The 18,712-nt window shown below is 38.7% G+C and overlaps 1 protein-coding gene across 1 annotated transcript in view; it reads right to left on the bottom strand.

The window, feature by feature from the left end:
- The window catches only part of PPEF1 (protein phosphatase with EF-hand domain 1), a 95,175-nt gene extending 76,971 nt beyond the window's left edge, over positions 1-18,204 (bottom strand). Inside the window, exons 1-3 of the mRNA XM_012806398.1 lie at positions 18,190-18,204; positions 15,417-15,593; positions 11,856-11,916 (exon numbers count right to left, since the gene is read on the bottom strand). Coding sequence (XP_012661852.1) covers positions 11,856-11,916; positions 15,417-15,593; positions 18,190-18,204 — 253 coding nt within the window. The remainder of the gene's footprint in view (positions 1-11,855; positions 11,917-15,416; positions 15,594-18,189) is intronic.
- Between the last annotated feature and the right edge of the window lie 508 nt (positions 18,205-18,712).

Below are 18,712 nucleotides of genomic sequence, written 5' to 3'. Positions count from 1 at the left end.
GTAAAGATTATTTCTGTTAAAGACTCTAAGAAATAACATGAATGCGGAAAGCACATGGTCAGAACCAGGAGATTCTGTTTTTTAGATGGAGGAGGAACTTATGACACTATTGCAGTATTCATGAGGAAGGCACCACAGCTTTTGAAGCATGCCTGGTTAAGAAATCCAGACACTAAAGCAGTGATTTTTTTTTTTTTTTTTGAGACAGAGTTCCACTACGTCACCCTCGGTAGTGCTGTGGCATCACAGCTCACAGCAACCTCAAACTCTTGGGCTTATGGGAGCCTCTCGCCTCAGCCTCCCAAGTAGCTGGAACTACAGGCGCCCACCACAACACCTGGCTACTTTTTGTAGTTGTCATTGTCATCTGGCAGGCCTGGGCTGGATTCAAACCTGCCAACTTCAGTGTATGTGGCTGGTGCCCTAGCCACGGAGCTACAGGCGCCAAGCCTAAAGCAGTGATTTTTCGACCTGTGTGCCGTGACAATTTTTAAAGATCATTAATTAAATTATTTTCAAAGGAAGTTCAAAGCACAGTAAGTACATTCTTTTTTCTACTCTTTTTTTGGTCAACATAATTTAAGTGTGCTGTGGGAGTTTAACTCTAGGTCCAAGTGTGCTGTGAGATAAGGAAGGTTGAAAAAGCCTGTGCTAGAGGGAAAGAAGAAGAGAAGTTGAAAACCCAGATATGCATGTGGGGACCCTACGGGGGTATCCCACCCAGCTCCCCTCCAGAGGCCTGGTGGCTTTTCTTGCCTATCTATGTACTCCAGTACGATCCTCTCTTCAGACTCTGGAACATAATGAAACATAGTTGAAGACTCCTCCAATCTAAAATGTCACCTCTGGACCTCACATCTGCTCCACATAGAGGAAGATTTCCTCTTTCACCCCAGCACGCTATTGTTTGCCACTTCTATCTTCATTGTTCCCACTGTTCCCCTCTAGCCCTTCCTTTCTCCTCTTTGAATAATTTCTCGTCCTTCAAAATGCAGCAACCCCTGTCCGAACCACAGCTTTTGCACGGCATCATGTTGATGATGCCGATGATGAGAGCTCCCGGTTACTGAATGCTTACTATGTGTCAAGCACTGTTCTAAGCTCTTTCACATATATATTCAATACCCATTTGATACATGAGGAAAATGGGGCAAATCTCTCCAGTGGGAGAGATGGAATTCAATCCAGACAAGCTTGCTCTGAGCACAAACTCTTAACCACTATGCTTTACTACTTAAGAAAACATAACTTAACAATATATATAGTATTATTTCTAAACTGATTTACTGGGTAATCCTAACTCTATCAGGTATAAGCAGGAAATCGTTTCGTTTTCCCAATCCTTGCCTTCACCCATATCTGTCATATCTTTCTTTGCCATCAGCTAAATGACACACTAAATCAATTCCATCACTTCCAGTTATTACAACTCAGTCTTGGGGTGGGCCGCGGTAGCTCAGTTGTTAGGGCACCGGCCACATGCTCCGACTGGTGGGTTCAAACCTGGCCCGGGCCTGCTAAACAAACAAACAAATAAAATAACTGGGCTAACTGGGCATTGTGGCAGCCGCCTGTAGTCCCCCCACCAAAAAAATAAACAAATAAATAAAAAATAAAACTCAGTCTCAGTAACCTAATTGTATGTACCCTCATATTAACCTGAAATTTAAATAAACCTCAGTCTTGTTAAGAACAAAATTAAAATACTGTTTTTCTTCTTTTAAAAATTAAGCTTAGTCTGGCCTTTCGTTCTATAGATTTGATGACCTTCATTCCTTAAAAGTTCAGTGATAAATACATGAAAAAGTACCATTTCCCCGAACCAATTCTTAGTTAAAACTATTCAGTATGAAATATTAGTCAACATCAAACCATAATCCTGCTGATTTTTAGTAACATAAAAAAGAATAACAGATTCTCTTCTGGTAGTCAATATGTGTCATGTATGAAAACAATCAAAAGTTTTAACACTTCTAAACTATCTATCTATCTACATATATGTATATACACTATCCTTGTGGGCTATAACTATTATAACTAAGAATAATTTAATGGATGCCAACAATATATAAAGATTTGTACACCATGTAATTAGAATTAATCCTTACCTATTTAGTTTACAATTTATCAACATGAATCTAAACTAATTAAGTATAATAAAATCTTGGACTATAACCAAATCATACCTTTTACAAGTTGTTCTAAAGAAAACACTTCAAAAATACCCCCTACACATAATCTTTTCTTTTACCTAGTACAGACTCAAAATCTGGACAGGGAAAAATTTAAAGCCCATAATTTTTTTAAAAAACAGTTTTTGCTTCTACCACCCACATGTCACTTTGAAAACAAGCTCCAGATATTGCTGGAAAAAGAAAAGCACCAACTGAGTCACATTTACAGTTATTTCATTTTTCAATTATGTATCTGGATCAAAACCATTAGTCTTCATATAATGAATTCAATAGATGCCAAAATGACATTTTGAAATTCAACACCTGTCCCTAATTTTTTTAAAGACTAAGAAAGCTAGGAATGGATGGATACTTCCTTAACATAATAAGTTTCAGTCGACAACGATTTTTCCATTAAGTCATTAGCAAAAGAAGGATGTCTACTTTCATTGTTTTATTTTAACATTGTTCTGCTATTCTGGCCAATGTAATAAGACATGAAGCTGAAATAAAAGCAGTGGCTGTTAGATAGAAAGATATAAAAATAGAATTACTTGTGGCCAATGTGAGTAAATACTTATATTCAGGAAAATCCATTGACAGGTTGGCGCCTGTTGCTCAGCAGTTAGGGCGCTGGCCACTTACATTGGGGCTAGCGGGTTTGAGCCGGCCTGGGCCTACTAAACAACAATGACAGCTACAACAAAAAATAGCTGGGCATTGTGGCAGACACCTGTAGTCCCAGCTACTTGGGAGGCTGAGGCAAGAGAATCGCTTAAGCCCAGAACTTTGAAGTTGCTGTGATATGTGACGCCATAGCACTCTACTGAGGGCAACATAGTGAGACTCTGTCTCCAAAAAAAAAAAAAAAAAAATTTAAAAACTCCCAGAATTGATAAGAGAAATAGAATATAGAGGTTAATCATACTGGTTAGAATCACAGCTTCACCAGTGGTGAAATGAATAACCTTGGGAGATTACCCTCCAAGCCTCAGATCCCACATCTACAAAAAGGGGATGATAATAATGCTAATCTCACTGGTTTGTCATGAAGACTAAATGAAATGATGTATTTAAAGCACTTAAATACATGGCACATGAGTAAACATTTAAAAATACCAAGCAACAATTTCATTATTGCTATTTAAAAGTAGCACAGTATATGGTACTTACTTTATAATTTTGTCAACATGAATCTAAACTAAGTATAATAAAACCTTCAACTATAATTAAATGATACCTTTTACAAGTTGTTCTAAAGAAAACAGTTCAAAAATACCCCTACACACAATATTTTCTTTTACCTTAACTAGATAAAATAAATAGGGTTAGGGTTAGATAAAGATAGTTATAAAATAGATATAAACCCTTCACTTAATGCTATCAATAATCTATGGAAGATATAAGGGGAAAAATATCCTATTCACCATAGGCAACAAAAATCATAAAATATCTTGTCTGATAGGACATTTTGGCTGATCTGGAGAGCAGAAAGAAATGTCAAAACAACATTTCTACCTACTTCATCCCATTCCCCACTTCCACCAGTCTCTGCTAAAACCTATCACTGTGTATGAGAGCTTTGGCTTACTGCCTGTGGGAGGAGGAAGCTGATGTGAAAAGTTGTCTAGGATTGTTTGTGTGGTGTCTCTATTCCCCATTGAGTCCTATGCACTGGTTTTAAGCTCCTGAAGTATTAGGACAGGGAGATAAACTGTCATTATTGATTTTCACGAAAGAGGTGGGGAGATTACAAGGATAAGTATTGTCGCTTCCAGGTCACCTATCATGTTTGGAATACCCAAAATGTCTCTGCACTTCAGAGTTAAAACCATTAATAGGGCCCTGATATCTGGAAATGTTAAATAAACTTCTGGCCCCTAAAACTACCCTGCTTAGGGATCACAGTACTTCAGTTAAACAGGCTGAGGTGGAGGATGTCTGGAATCCTCATGTAAGCACACCCCAAGGGCCATTCAGGATGTAACCTTAGGCTAGCTAAAGAGAATCCATTTTGCTTCCAATAGGCTTTCAGTTTGTTCTGTCTTAAAGGTTTAGAATTAACCTGCTGTTTTCTTACACAGCTTCCAGGGCACATGATTAGGAAAAAACCTTAAGGAAAAGCTGATCAAGAGTCTACAATAGGCCAAGTGCAGACTACTGATAACAAGATCCACCAGATGACCTATTATTTGCTGACAACCTTTAAGCAAGTCATGATGATTTGCACAAAGCTCACTTTCTGCCACCCATCGCCTTTACCCCTTCCCTTTATAAACTACTTGGTAAGCAGAAAGGATGAGATGGTCTTTGAGACAACATCTCCTCAGTCTGCCAGCACTTGAATAAACCACCTTTTCTTCACCAACACTTGCCTCTCATACCTGGTTCTTGGGTGGCGGGCAAAAGAACCTGCTTCTGGTAACTCTCCTACCAAACAGAGCCATTAGAAATCAACCTACAACAATCTAAAATTTCCTTTTCTGTGACACTGTAATAATTAAATCAGTGTGACTCTAGGACTTCATAATAAAGAGACATATAGGAGAATACACATAAAAAAGAATAAAAGCACAGAAATATGCCCAATTATACATCAGTAAATAAGTGTATTATGAGAGATGCATTACAAATAAGTAATGAAAAGACCCATTATCAAAGAAATTTTGCAAGAAAAGTTGGTTAACTACTTGGAAATTTTCTTTGTATTATGTTAACTAGTCTCAATATTAACATAACATTAACATTTTCTCATTTAGTTTATGCGTGGAAAAAACAACACTCAATGTGTTGTTTCCTATTCTTGCATTCAACAATAACAATCAACATAGAAGACTTCTGTGACCACATGTGGGGATTTCTCCCCATCATAGGGAAGCAAACAATTCCACATCAGGTATCACCTGGGTATCCTCCAACTTAATTCTTACACTTTCCACCGAGGGACAGCACCATATCCCACAGGCTGAGGGCTCTTCAGGTACCAGTCACAAGTCCAGGCCTCTGGAACTTCAGACTAACTGGCTTCAAGTTGGCATTCCCAGAACCCCCTCTTTGGGTTCAGTTAATTTGCTAGAGTAGCTCAGGGAAACTTTTAAGTGTACTGGCTTATTATAAGGATATTACAAAGGACACAGATGAAGAGATGCGTAGGGCACAGGAACCTCCACATGTTTAGCTACCTGGAAACTCCCTGAACTCTGTCCTTTTGGGATTTTATGGAGGCTTCATTACATGGGCAAGATTGCTGAAATCATTGGCCACTGATGCTCAGCTTAATCTCACCCCATTTCCCCTCCCTGAAAGTTGGGAGTAGACTGAAATCCCAGCGCTCTGATCCTGCCTTGTTCTTTCTAGTAATCAAACCCCAATCCTGAATCTACAAAGGGGCTGGCAGCCATCAGTCAACTCATTAACATACAAGGACATTGCTTTGGGGTTTCTAAGGATTTAAGGAGTTATATGCTAGGAAACAGAGTCAAAATCCAAATATATATTTCACAACATCACAGTGAAAGATAAAAAAATCCAAACTTTATGAAGTGTTAAGTTTTTTCTTTTCTTTAATTTCTTATAGCATAACTATGTACATTAATGCAATCATGGGGTACAGTGTGCTCTTTTCATATACATTTTGAAATACTCTCATCAAACTGGTTAACATAACCTTTATGTCATTTTCTTAGTTATTGAGTCAAGACATTCATACTCTGCTTTTAGAAAGAGTAACTTGTACCCTTGTACGATAAACCATAGCGGTGACCTCACCAATCATCCTCCCTACTCCCATCCACCCCTCTCACCTCTCTTCTCCCACCCTCTTCCCATATTCTAAGGCTATAATTAGGTTATGACATTCCTATAAAAGCTATGAATTAGTTTCAAAATAGGGCTGTGTACATTGGATACTTTTTCTTCCATTCTTGAGATACTTTGCAATTTTTTTCTTTATTTCAAAATACTAAAAGGGTACAAATGTTCTTGGTTACATGGATCACTTTTGCTAATGCTTGTGAGTCAAGGCTATAAGTGTGCCCATCATTAGTGTTCATTGTTAGGTAGCTTTTTGCTCCTCCCTTCCTCCTCTCTCCCCAATGCTTGATTTCCACTGAGTTTTATATCCCTCTGTGCACATGTGTATTCTATCATTCTGTAGGCTATTTGCTCTGTTGATTATTGCCTTGGATGTGCAGAAGCTTTTTAGTTTAATCAAATCCCATTTATTTATTTTTATTGTTGCTGTAATTTCTACTGGGGTCTTACTCATAAATCCTTTGCCTATGCCAATACCTATAAGTGTTTTTCCTACATTTTCTTGCAGAATTATTATGGTTTCATGCCTTTTATCCATCTTGAATTAATTTTTTGGAGTGGTGAGAGATAGGGGTCTTATTTCATTCTTTTGCATGTGGCTATCCAATTTTCCCAGCACCATGTATTGAATAGGGCTTCTTTTCCCCCACGTGTGTTGTTGTCTACTTTGTCAAAGATTAGTTGGCTATAGGTTGATGGTTTTATATCTGGGTTCTCTATTCTGTTTCATTGGTCTATGTCTCTATTTTTGTGCCAATACCATGCAGTTTTGGTTACTATAGCCTTGAAGGATAGTTTGAAGTCTGGAAAATTTTTTAAGTCAAACCACAAAAAAAATCTGGAAATACAGGCATAGTGATGCATACTTTAAATATTTTAGAGCCTTCTATAAAAATTTCCTGAGCCTGATTTAAGAAAAAATCTCAATTTAGATATCACAGAAGCTCAGCAAACCCCAAGTAGGATAAATACAAATGAAATTTCATCAAGGCACCTGAAGGTTAAAATACTATTTTCCAAAATTACTTAGGTTAATATATTTCTTACTGACCTCCTTCAGGTAGTTGTGTATTATTCATTCATAACAGAGTTAGGTTCTTTTGTCACAGTATATATTCTTTCTGGATTACATGGACACACACACTCTTTTCCTGCTCTTAATAAATTTTTATTTTAAGGGAGGGGATATAAAACACAATCATAGTTCTAAGAATAAGAACTACAAAAAATACTCAGAAAAGTATCACTCCCCCTATCCTTTCTATTCAATGCCTATTCTCTCATTTTTTTTCTGCCCTGTACCCAGTCATCCCCTGTAGGTAACAATGTCATTAGTTTCTGGTTTACTCCATAGGTTTGTCCTATATTTATTTTTACACAAATGAATACAGAGGGTACAAAATATATACATATATATATATACATACATGTTTTAAGAAAGGAAAAAACTGTATTAGATTTATAATACTCAAGTCACGTTTGGTGCTTTTTTTTTTGAGACAGAGTCCCATTATGTCACCCTCAGTAGAGTGCCATGGCATCACAGCTCACAGCAACCTCCAACTCTTGGACTTAAGCGATTCTCTTGCCTCAGCTCCCAAGTAGCTGGGACTATAGACGCTGGCCACAATACCTGGCTATTTTTTTGTTGTAGTTATCATTGTTGTTCAATGATAACTTGTATTCATCTTTCGTTAATGGCATATATCATTACAATTTTAATAGTTTTTTCCTTTCTTAAAATGTATATACAATTTTTTACACCCTCTGAGTGTATGTGTGTATATACATACACTCAGCAATGTATGCTGCCATTACTCTCAGCAAAAGAATGTGTATATACACACATATACTCAGAGGGTGTAAAAATATAAAATCTCTTAACAAAGCAAGATTTCTTTCTTCTTTTATTTATTTATATATTTTTTTGAGACAGAATCTCACTCTGTTGCCTGGGCTAGAGTGCTGTGGCATTAGCTTCACTCTTAGCAACTTCCAACTCCAAGTTTCAAGTGATCCTCCTGCCTCAGCCTCCCAAGTACCTGGGACTACAGCTGCTCACAACAACAGCCAACTAATTTTTCTATTTTTAATAGAAACAGGGGCTCACTATGTTGCTTAGGCTGGTCTTGAACTCCTGAGCTCAAGTGATCCTCTTGCCTCAGCCTCTCAGAGTGCTAGGATTACAGGCATGAGCCACCATGCTTGGCCAGAGCAAGATTTCTTAAACAGAATACAGAAAGAATTAACCATAAAGGAAAAAGGTTGTACTACATTAAAATTAAGAGAATTCCTCTTCATCAAGACATCATTTAAAGATTGGGGGAATAAAAGTCAAAGACTGGGAAAGATATTTTCAGTACATTTATCTAACAAAGATTCATATTTAGAACAGTTTAAGAACTCTTACAGGCTGGGGTGGTGCCTGTGGCTCAAAGGAGTAGGGCACCGGCTCATATGCCGGAGGTGGTGAGTTCAAACCCAGCCCTGACCAAAAACTGCAAAAAAAAAAAAAAAAAGAACTCTTATAGGCCAGGCGCAGTGGCTCATACCTGGGAGGCTGAGGGGTGTGGATTGTTTGAGCTGAGTTCAAGACCCATCTCGGCAAGAGTGAGACCCTGTCTCTAAAAATAGCCAGGCATTGTGGTGGCTGCCTGTAGTCCCAGCTACTCAGGAGGCTGAGGCAAAAGAACCACTTGAGCCAAGAGTCTGAGGTTGCTCTAAGCTATGACACCACAGCACTCTAGCAAGGGTGACAAAGTAAGACTCTGTCTTAAAAAAAAAAAAAAAAAAACTCTTACAAATTAATAAGAAAAAGACAGATAACCCATTAGAAAAATGGGCAAAAGACTAGAACAGGCACTTCACCAAATGAGATGTCCACATGACTAATAAACATACAAAAAAGTAAGCAACTTCACTGCTCACCAGGAAAATTAAATTAAAGCAGAAATATGAGGCCAGACGTGGTGGCTCATGCCTATAATTGTTAACACTCTGGGAGGCTGAGGCAGGTGGATTGCTTGAGCCCAGAACTTCGAGACTAGCCTGAGCAAGAGTGAGACCCTCTTTCTATTAAGAAAAGAAAAATCAGCTGGGCATGGTGGTGCACAACTGTAGTCCCAGCTCCTCAGGAAACTGAAGCAGGAGGATCTCTTGAACCTAGAAGTTTGAAGTTGCTATGAGCTATAATGCCACAGCACTCTAGCCTGGGGCAACAGAATGAGACTCCATCTCAAAGAAAAGCAAAAATATGATACTACTATATACTCATGAGAAGGGCTAAAATGAAAAGAATGTCCAAGTCCAAGTATTTATGAGGATATGAAACAACTGGAACTGGTGGGAATATGGTTGATATGACCATCTTGAAAAATTGTCAGTCTTGAAAAAAGCTGAACATATATCTACCCTATAACCCAAAACCTCCATCTTCAGGTTGTGGTACCTCTTTATAATGATGGCTCTGAGTGAACCATGCCTCCTTGGGTCCATATCCCTTTATGCTGTAATGCTGCCATTCCTCTCAGCAAAAGAATGATAATTCTCAATCCTTTTGATTCTATGGTTGGCCTTGAGACTTGCTTTGACCAATAGAATATGGCAAAACTAATTTCCCAGAATTCCAGGACACAGGCCTTAAGAGGTTTGCAGCTTCTGCCTTTGCCCTCTTAGACCCAACCACCATGTAAAGAAATCCAGACTATGCTAGTGGACAGAGAGGCTGCATGAGAAGAAGAGAGGTAACCAGGTTACTAGCTAGTACCAAAGATACAGACAGATGAATGAGCCCAACTGATGCCATCTGCAACAGAAACAAGCAGTCCCCAGTAAGCTCTATTGAAATGACTGACCTACAAAATCACAAGCAATAAAATGCCTATTGTTTTTAAGCTACTCAATTTTGGGGTGGTTTGTTATGCAGCAATAGATAACTGAAAATAAGTATACAGCAAAAGAAATGAATACATATGTTTACCAAAATGTACAAGAATGTGCATAGCAGCACCATTTTAAATTGCCAAATCTGAAAACAACTCAAATGCCCATGAACAATAGAATGGATAAATTATGGCATATTAGTAAAATGGAAAATTATTCAGCAACAAGAATGACCAAATTACAACAGCAAGGATGACTCTTCAAATATAATATTGCACAAAAGATACCAGACTCAAAAGAATATATATTGTATGCTTCCATTTATATAACGTAGTTCAAAAGCTAGCAAAACTAATCTGGGGTATGAAAGTCAAGAAAGTAGTTGGGGAGTAGGGTTGCATAGCAACTAGAAGAGGGCAGAAATGGGCTTCTGTGACTCTGATCATGTTTAATTTTTTGTTCTGGGTGCCTATTACATGAGTGTGTTTAAGAAAATTTATTGAATCATATAATTTGTATACTTTCCTGTGATACATGTTACACTTGAAAAAAGTTTACAGAGAAAGATTAAACTACTATCTCCCTTCTCTGAAAAAATAACTTGCAGGCAGCACCTGTGGCTCAAAGGAGTAGGGCGCCGGCCCCATATGCTGGAGATGGCGGGTTCAAACCCAGCCTCGGCTAAAAACTGCAAAAAAAAAAAAAAAGAAAAAAAAACTTGCTATATTTAAAAATCAACTATAGCATTCTTTACAATGCATATTTACAAAAACAGAGAATCTGAGTAAATATCTCTAGACTGGAACCCAGCCATCTGTAGCTCTGAAATACCCTAAGTGATTTTAATGAAGTGAGCCTGGACTGAAATATTAGGCCATTAGCAGAAAGAGTGCTATTTCATTTCATCATTATATTTCCTCTCAAAAACATTTTTGCCAAAGAACATGAAGCACAAACAACTGTCTTCAAATTGCAATTATCTAAAAGAAAGAAAATGGCAACGTACCCACTTCCACCTACTCCCCACTCCAGGTTTGGCTATTTCACCATTCGGAAAGCTTCTACAGATCATTAAATGCTTTAATTAGTTTCATACATATGTACTTAGCTCAAATCATGCCATTAAAACACCATTCTTTCACCACTTTGAAGGGTGTTTACCAGATTACTTAAAAAATGCTCCTAGATGCCATATACATTTTAATTAGAGCAAAAAATAATAGCCCAAATTAAAGAAAAATGAGTTTTTAAGTCTGGCATCCACCTTGTAGACAATAACAGGCAGATCTTAATTTGCAGGAGAAATAGACGTACATGCCCTGTGAATAATTATAATTTTTAAATCATTTTTGAACCACATCTCTATCGTCTGCCTGCTTCAGAATGACTATGATAGATAATAGAAATGATAGACACAGATACATAGATAGAGATATCTACATGGGACAGCAAACAGTGACATAATGGAGCCAACTGTGTTTAATCCATCATTTTTCCCTAGACCTGCTGCATGAAACATTTAAGATATTTTGATCTCTCAGCACAAAAGTTTTTGGATGAGAAATAAGATTCTCTTTACTAAGCTACTGTTGTGCATCAATAGACTGTAGTTTAGAAAAAGTATTCAACAAGTGAATGATGAATGAACTCTAATTCATTTTTTGAAAAGTGAAAAGATTAAATGGCTGATTTAGTCAACACCATCCAGAGAAGGGAAAAAGCCAGTTGAGGGCGGTGCCTGTGGCGCAAAGGAGTAGGGCGCGGGCCCTATATGCCAGAGGTGGTGGGTTCAACCCAGTCCCGGCCAAAAACTGCAAAACAAAAAAAAGCCAGTTGAACTGATTTCACCAGTTGTTGAAAGTCATATAAACCAAAGAGGTGGGCATCTTTTAATTTCTTAGGGTTCTCCCATCTTCAGAATTTACATCTCTTGATGAGGGCACTTCAATATTGGTTACTTTTCAAAAGACTAAATTTTTCACTTACCTGGATCGTCCTCACCCATATTTGTATAATTATCCAACATAAAGGAGAAGAAGTTGGACAGCTGCAAAATAAAGATACATTCATTGGTTAATGAGCTACTAAAGCAAATGCTATCCCCTTACTTTTCTGGGCATCAGAAAAAGTGTTAACAAGAACCAGGCGTGGTGGCTCACGTCTGTAATCCTAGCACTGTGGGAGGCGGGTGGATCACCTGAGCTCACCAGTTCAAAACTAGCTTGAGCAAGAAAGAGACCCCTGTCTCTAAAAATAGCTGGGCACTGTGGCAGAGGCCGGTAGTCCCAGCTACATGGGAGGCTAAGGCAAGCGAATTGCTTGAGCCCAGGAGTTTGAGGTTGCTGTAGGCTATGATGCCACAGCACTCTACCCAGGGAGACAAAGTGAAACTCTGTCTCAAAAGAAATAAAAGTAAAAGGTGTTAAGTGTCATACCTATACCTGCCTCCAGATGTTTTCCTCCCAGATGGGCAACACCTCACCCAAACTTGCAGAGGATATCACATACACACCCATCCCAGGGGGCTGCCCAGAGCCAACAACTGGCTGTAGCAAGGGTGTAACAGCCCAGTCCCCTACCACCCTTGCCCCTGCCAGGGACAAACTATGATATATTTCACACTTTCAGACTTCTTCAGAAAGCACATTTTTGCCAAGCTTCTTCACCTGTCCTATCTCATGCTCCTCGCTTCCTTACAGGTTTTTTCCTGAGAATACTCCTTGAGTAAGGCACTTGTGCTAGAATCCTTGTCTCAAGACTGTGCTTCTAAGAAATCCAATCTAACACAGCTACTATATTTTGTTTATTATACTATCATCTTGTCTTTTTGGTGGTGAAATTCAGAGTGAAGGGATACACTTACATATCAAATATATTTCAGAAATAAAAGAAGACAAAAGTGGAAATTCACCAGCATTCCAAGGATTACCTGGGTGCTGCCTGTATGCCTATCAATTATCTGCAAAGACTTGCATTTGTATTGTACACATAGTTTCTTCTTCAATCCCTTCCTCCCATGGTAAGTGAATACTAAGGAACTTTATCAATCTGGGAGTTAAGGAAAGGAAGAATTTCCATATAAACATTAAAATGTATGATTTAAATAGTGTTAATGGATTTGTCAATTAAGAGCCAATAGAGGCCAGGTGAGGTGGCTCATGCCTGTAATCCTAGCACTCTGGGAATCTGAGGCCAGTGGATTGCCTGAGCTCACAGGTTTGAGACCAGCCTGAACCAGAGTGAGACCCCAGTTTCTAAATATAGCTGAGCATTGTGGCAGATGCTTGTAGTCCCAGCTACTCATGAGGCTGAGGCAAGAAAATTGCTTGAGCCCAAGAGTCTGAGGTTGCTGTGAGCTATGATGCTACAGTGCTCTACTGAGGGTGACAAAGTAAGACTCTGTCTCAAGAAAAAAAAAAGAGCCAATAGAAACCACAACAGATATCAATTCACATCTATAATCAAAAAGACAGATAATAACAAGTGTTGGCAAAAATGTGAAAAAGCTAGGTATGATGGCTCATGCCTGTAATCCTAGCACTTTGGGGGGGGTTGAGGCAAGGGGATCACTTGAGGCCAGGAATTGAAGACCAGAAAAGGTGTTAAGAAGGGCCAGACATGGTAACATAGCAAGAACCCAACTTTAGAAAAAATAGAAAAATCAGCTGGGTATGATGGCACACACTTATAGTCCAAGCTACTTGGGAGACTGAGGAGGAGGATCACTTGAGTCTAGGCACTGGAGGTTGCAGTGAGCTATGATGATGCCACTGCACTCTAGTCCAGACAACAGGGTGAGACCCTGTTTCAATCAATCAATAAATCAAAAATTTGAATATACTAGAGTCCACACTGCTGGCAGAAATGTTAAATGGTACAGCTGCTTTGGAAAACAGTTTAGCAGCTACTCAAAAAGTTAAACACAAAGTTACCATATTAGCCAGCAATTCCATTCCCAGGTATATACCCAAGAGAACTGAAAACGTGTTCGCACAAACTCTTGCATGCAAATGTTCACAGTAGCATTATTCACAATAGTCAAAAGATGGAAACCACCCAAATAATCCACTGCCTGAGGAATGGATAAACAAAATATGGTCTGTCCATACAATGGAATATAACTCAGCCATACAAAGGAATGAAGTCCTGATTCATACTACAACATGGGTGAACCCTGAAGACACTACACTAAGTAAAGGAAGCCAAATACAAAAGACCACATATTGCTATGAAATGGTCAGAAGAAGCAAATCCATAGAAACCGAAAACAGATTAGTGGTTGCTAGGGTCTAGGATAAGTGAATGGGGGAGTGACTATTAAAGGGTATGGAGTTTTGAGGAAGTGATGAAAATGTCCTAAAACTGATTGTAGTGGTGGTTGTACAACTCAGGGAATATACTAAAAACTACTGAAGTGTATGCTTTTAATGTGTAAATTGTATAGTTATGTGAATCGTGTCTTAATAAGTCTGTTATTAGGGCAGCGCCCGTGGCTCAAAGGAGTGGAGCGCCGGCCCCATATACTGGAAGTGGTGGGTTCAAACCTGGCCCCGGCCAAAAACTGAAAAAAAAAAAAAAAGTCTGTTATTAAAAACATCAATAGAAAAGAATGTACTGATACTAGAATGTTTATGTATAAAACATGCCAATTTGAGAGGTCGGTCTACCTTTATATTCATCACTATGTTCTACAGTGCTTAAAAAGACAGCCAATGCCATGAGCTCCTAACGTGGGCAGAGGAAGTATTTGATTGAATCACAGTAGATCATTTTTACAGCTGCCAATAATAAATCTGGCAATCTAATTCTTTTTGGGATTTTCTTAGTTATCTTCAAAGTTTATAACATGATACATAAATATAGGATTGTTAAAAACTACAAACAATACCAAATAAAAATAAGAAATCCCTCTTAACACATCCCTACCCACCCACCAATACTATTCCTGTCCCTGGAACTAACCACTGCAAACAATTTCCTGTGTATCTTTTTCCAGACTTTTGCAGCATGCTTAATTTTCTTTCACATATATGGGATAAAATCAACATACTGTTCTATAAGTTGGTTTTTTTCATTAACAGCTATATTGGAGATTTTTCTGAGGCATTTTCATTGTTAGAAGTACTTTCTCAGGTTAATGAACTTCATGAAGTTGGATTTACAAATTCTTTTTGTAAGCTTTAAAAAGGCCTTTCTTGCCCATATTTTCTTGTAGAACTTTCATAGGTTTGTTCTTAAGAGATTCGTTCATTTTTTTAAATCTTTAAATTACTTTTCCTTCAAAATAAAATAAGGCTATTTTTGTTGGTTAACTAGACATTGGTTTGTTCTCTTAAAAATGTGAACTTCAAAAATGAAAAATACCATCTTTTTCCTAAATCGCATTCTCTCTAAATAGTAGTTCCAAGACAATGTTACTACATCCTCTATGAAAGCCTTTCCCCAAGGTTCCTTAGCTTAAAATGGACCCAAACTTTCATTCTTTCAATAAAAAAGAACAAAGAGAGAAATATTTTACCTAAAGAAGACACAAGCTTGAAAACAGACCTGCATTTGGCCTTGTTCATCAGCATATTCGATGGATTGGAAGATAGTGAGGGCATAGTGTTGTCTGGCCCTCAGCCGAGCTCTGTAACCTCGGTACCAGTTCTGGATGATTAACACGGCTCTTAGCACTGCAGATGTACAGGATATGAAAGTCAGAGTGAAGTAGTTACTATGTGGCTATTAGAGGGAAGCAGATACTTCAGGGAAAAAAAATCAGTCCTTTTGGATTCCTAGGTCCTAAGTATAAAAACTCCAAACAATGAGATTGACCTTTATGTGTTTTATAAAATGCTCTCGAGTCTCAAACACTCAAGAGAATAATGATGGCATAGCTGTTAGGAGCAGAAGTTTTGGTGTAAGACTGCCTGAATCTGAATCTCAGGTCTGCTAAGATTCATAGATGGTATGAGACTTTGGGGGGAAAGTATTAAAACTCTTAAACCCTCAGTTTCCTCATTTGTAAAATGTGGGTAACAGCACCTGCCTTTGGTACTACTTAAGCATATTAAATCCATGCGTACCGATGAAGTAACAATGGCATTCTTCACTACATACCCCAAAGCAATTTTCACACAGTCCATAAAGGAGACATATAGGGATGCAAATGCTTCTTTGTGGCAGTAGGGAATTTAATGTCAATGCAGACTGGCTAGGAAAGGGAATTTATACCTGTGGTGGGTGCATGCTATGGAGTATCACACTACACCAGGAGGCAAAAGATTAAATAATCCATGGATAAACATGGATAGGTCTTAAAACCACGGTGGTTCCATAAGAACAATTATTAAAAAGTCAGAGGCAGAATGAAATACAACACAACACCATTTAAATCAATTAAAAGTACACATATACAAAATCACAACATACATTTCATAAGAATATACAAAGGCAAAGATATACACTATATATTTCGTTAATTATTTATAGGGGAGGTGAATGAGCGTTGGATATGTGGATAAAAGGGAAGAAGTGAATTAATTAACATAAGAATAGGTCTTGTCCACAACAATTGTGACAATGTACAATGAATTGAGAATCATGATTCACTCCATCTTCTACATCTGAGATTCGATTGTTATTAGACAGATGAATAAATAAACACCCCTCCCTCACAGAGTTATTATGGGGACAAAAGGAGATACCACGGGGGAAGCGTTCAGGCCAATGACTAGAGTAGAGCACATGCTGAGTCAATGGCAACTGTTTAAGTACTGTCTTCTTTGTGGACCAGCTAGGCACACTGTCTCTCTTCTGGGAGACAATAACCTTTGGACCTCTGAACCATCCTGTAGCTTCACAGTATTGAAGAAAGAGATCAGGTGAGAGATAATGAGATTTAAAATATAGTCTCTTGTGCCTCTTCAAGTTTGAGAGTGAAAAGCAATCAACACCAGCTGGTTCCTTTTATTCACACAATCATTTTTCCCAGTTGGCACATAAAAATTAAGAGTTGACAATAACAAGAACAATTTGAGTCTGAAAGCAGGGATCCAGCCTCCAGTCCCAGCATCCCTTGGTTTAGTACTGCTGTGGTAAACCAAGTATATGCCAGGACCTAGTCATCCAAAGTTTATTTATGAGCTTCCCTAAAGCTTTTGGGTTCCAGAACTCTTGCTTCATTCATTATTCAGCTTCCAGAAAATCCTGGGAAATAGACCTAAGGTCAAGTATCACAATCTTTATAGGAAAAAACCACAGAGAGAAGAAAGAGAGTTACTTGTTCAATATTGCAAAGCAAATAATTGGTAGTGCCATGGCTGAAATCTCAAGTGCTCTCACAATATCATTACAGAGAGCCTAGGCTCACCTGAAAGGCCTGTTCTATGTGAAAGTCACTGTCATGATGATTCAACTCACTCAGGGGTTCTCATATTCACCAAGCACAATAGTGCTGTTCCAGGGCTATTTACTAAGGGCCAGGCAACATGTTAATTCCTGCAGTCTTCCCAACACTGTGAAGCTGAGAGAGATAAAGGGACTTACTTAAGCTCACTTAGCCAGTAAGTAGAAATGGACAGTGAGGATTTGAACCCAGATCTACTGACTCTGCAGCCCAAGCCCTTAATGTCCATAGAACTATCAACCTTTTTCTGTGCCTCAGTTTCTTTATCTGCACAATGATGTAATGGAATAAGTCATCTTTAAAGCCTCTTCTATTTAGTATTAGCAACATCAACAATAAATAAGTTTATCATTTCTATAACTAATAATAGAACAAAATAACTACCATATGTTAAGGTTCTACTACAAGGGATTCAGTCCCACAAGTATTATTGTCTCCATGTTAGGAAACTTTGAGTTCAGAAAAGCAAACATGTTGCTCAGAGTCACTTACCTAGAATAGACTAAGGTCCTCTGGCTCCCTCCACTATAGCCAGTTACTTCATTCTCTAATATATCTGTATCTTTCCTTCCTTCTAATGATAACAGCCACCATTTACTGAATGCCTCCTATGTGCTTGGCAGTAGCCAACACTTTACATATGCTACCACTTGTTTTTCTCCCTCACATGGGGAGAGAGGTGAGCTAAGCCTCCTCTCCCATTTCCACCCTGCTTTTGTGAAGTCCCTTGCTGGGATCCCCACCCAACTCTCCAAGGGAGAAGATGCCATGTTGTTTGGTGAGTGCACAGTACATTCATTACACTCTATTTTCTACTAGGGGGCATGGATATTGTGCCTCAGAAGGTATATGGCCACGCTCAGTTCTCTGCCTTACACTTCCTCTTCTACTCAAAGTCAGGAAGCTGAACTGCCCCCACCCCAGCCCTACTTGGGAATCAGCCATCTCTGTCTATGCTTGCATGCCTGTACCAGAGCACACATGCCACTAATTAAGCCATTATTCTCAACTCTAACAGCATCCTCCTCCAGTCACTCAGTGGTGCTGAGGCTGGGGCTTTCCAGATCCCATTTCAGCTTTGCCAATTGCTCCCTGTTAGGCTCTGCCAATAGGGTTGGGAGAGAACAAGGGACATACTCCTTCCTGTCTGCTTCCTGTTCCTGACAGTACAACCTAGCAACTGCTCTTCACCCTCTGCAGCAGCAGCTGGATGCAGCTTGCAGCTCATCTAGCTTTTGCAAAACCAGCCTCTTGGCCGCCTCTGAAACACTAATACCAGCTGAGCAGCACAGCTTCTCAAAGATCTGAGTTTGAATTCTGCAAGACCCTCCTCAATATTTCTAAATTGGAATAAATCCAATCTTTTCCCTTTTGATCTTTCAGATCTAGAAGTGGTAACTTTCCTGTAGTTGCTACCTCTATAAAATTTGGAATTTCCATTCAGTTACCTAGT

This window comes from Otolemur garnettii, unplaced genomic scaffold (assembly GCF_000181295.1).
Source record: "Otolemur garnettii isolate 467f Iridium unplaced genomic scaffold, OtoGar3 scaffold00051, whole genome shotgun sequence".
NCBI lineage: Eukaryota > Metazoa > Chordata > Mammalia > Primates > Galagidae > Otolemur > Otolemur garnettii.
The sequence above is the reverse complement of the archived record's forward strand: the minus strand, read 5'-3'. Positions and strand labels throughout refer to the sequence as shown.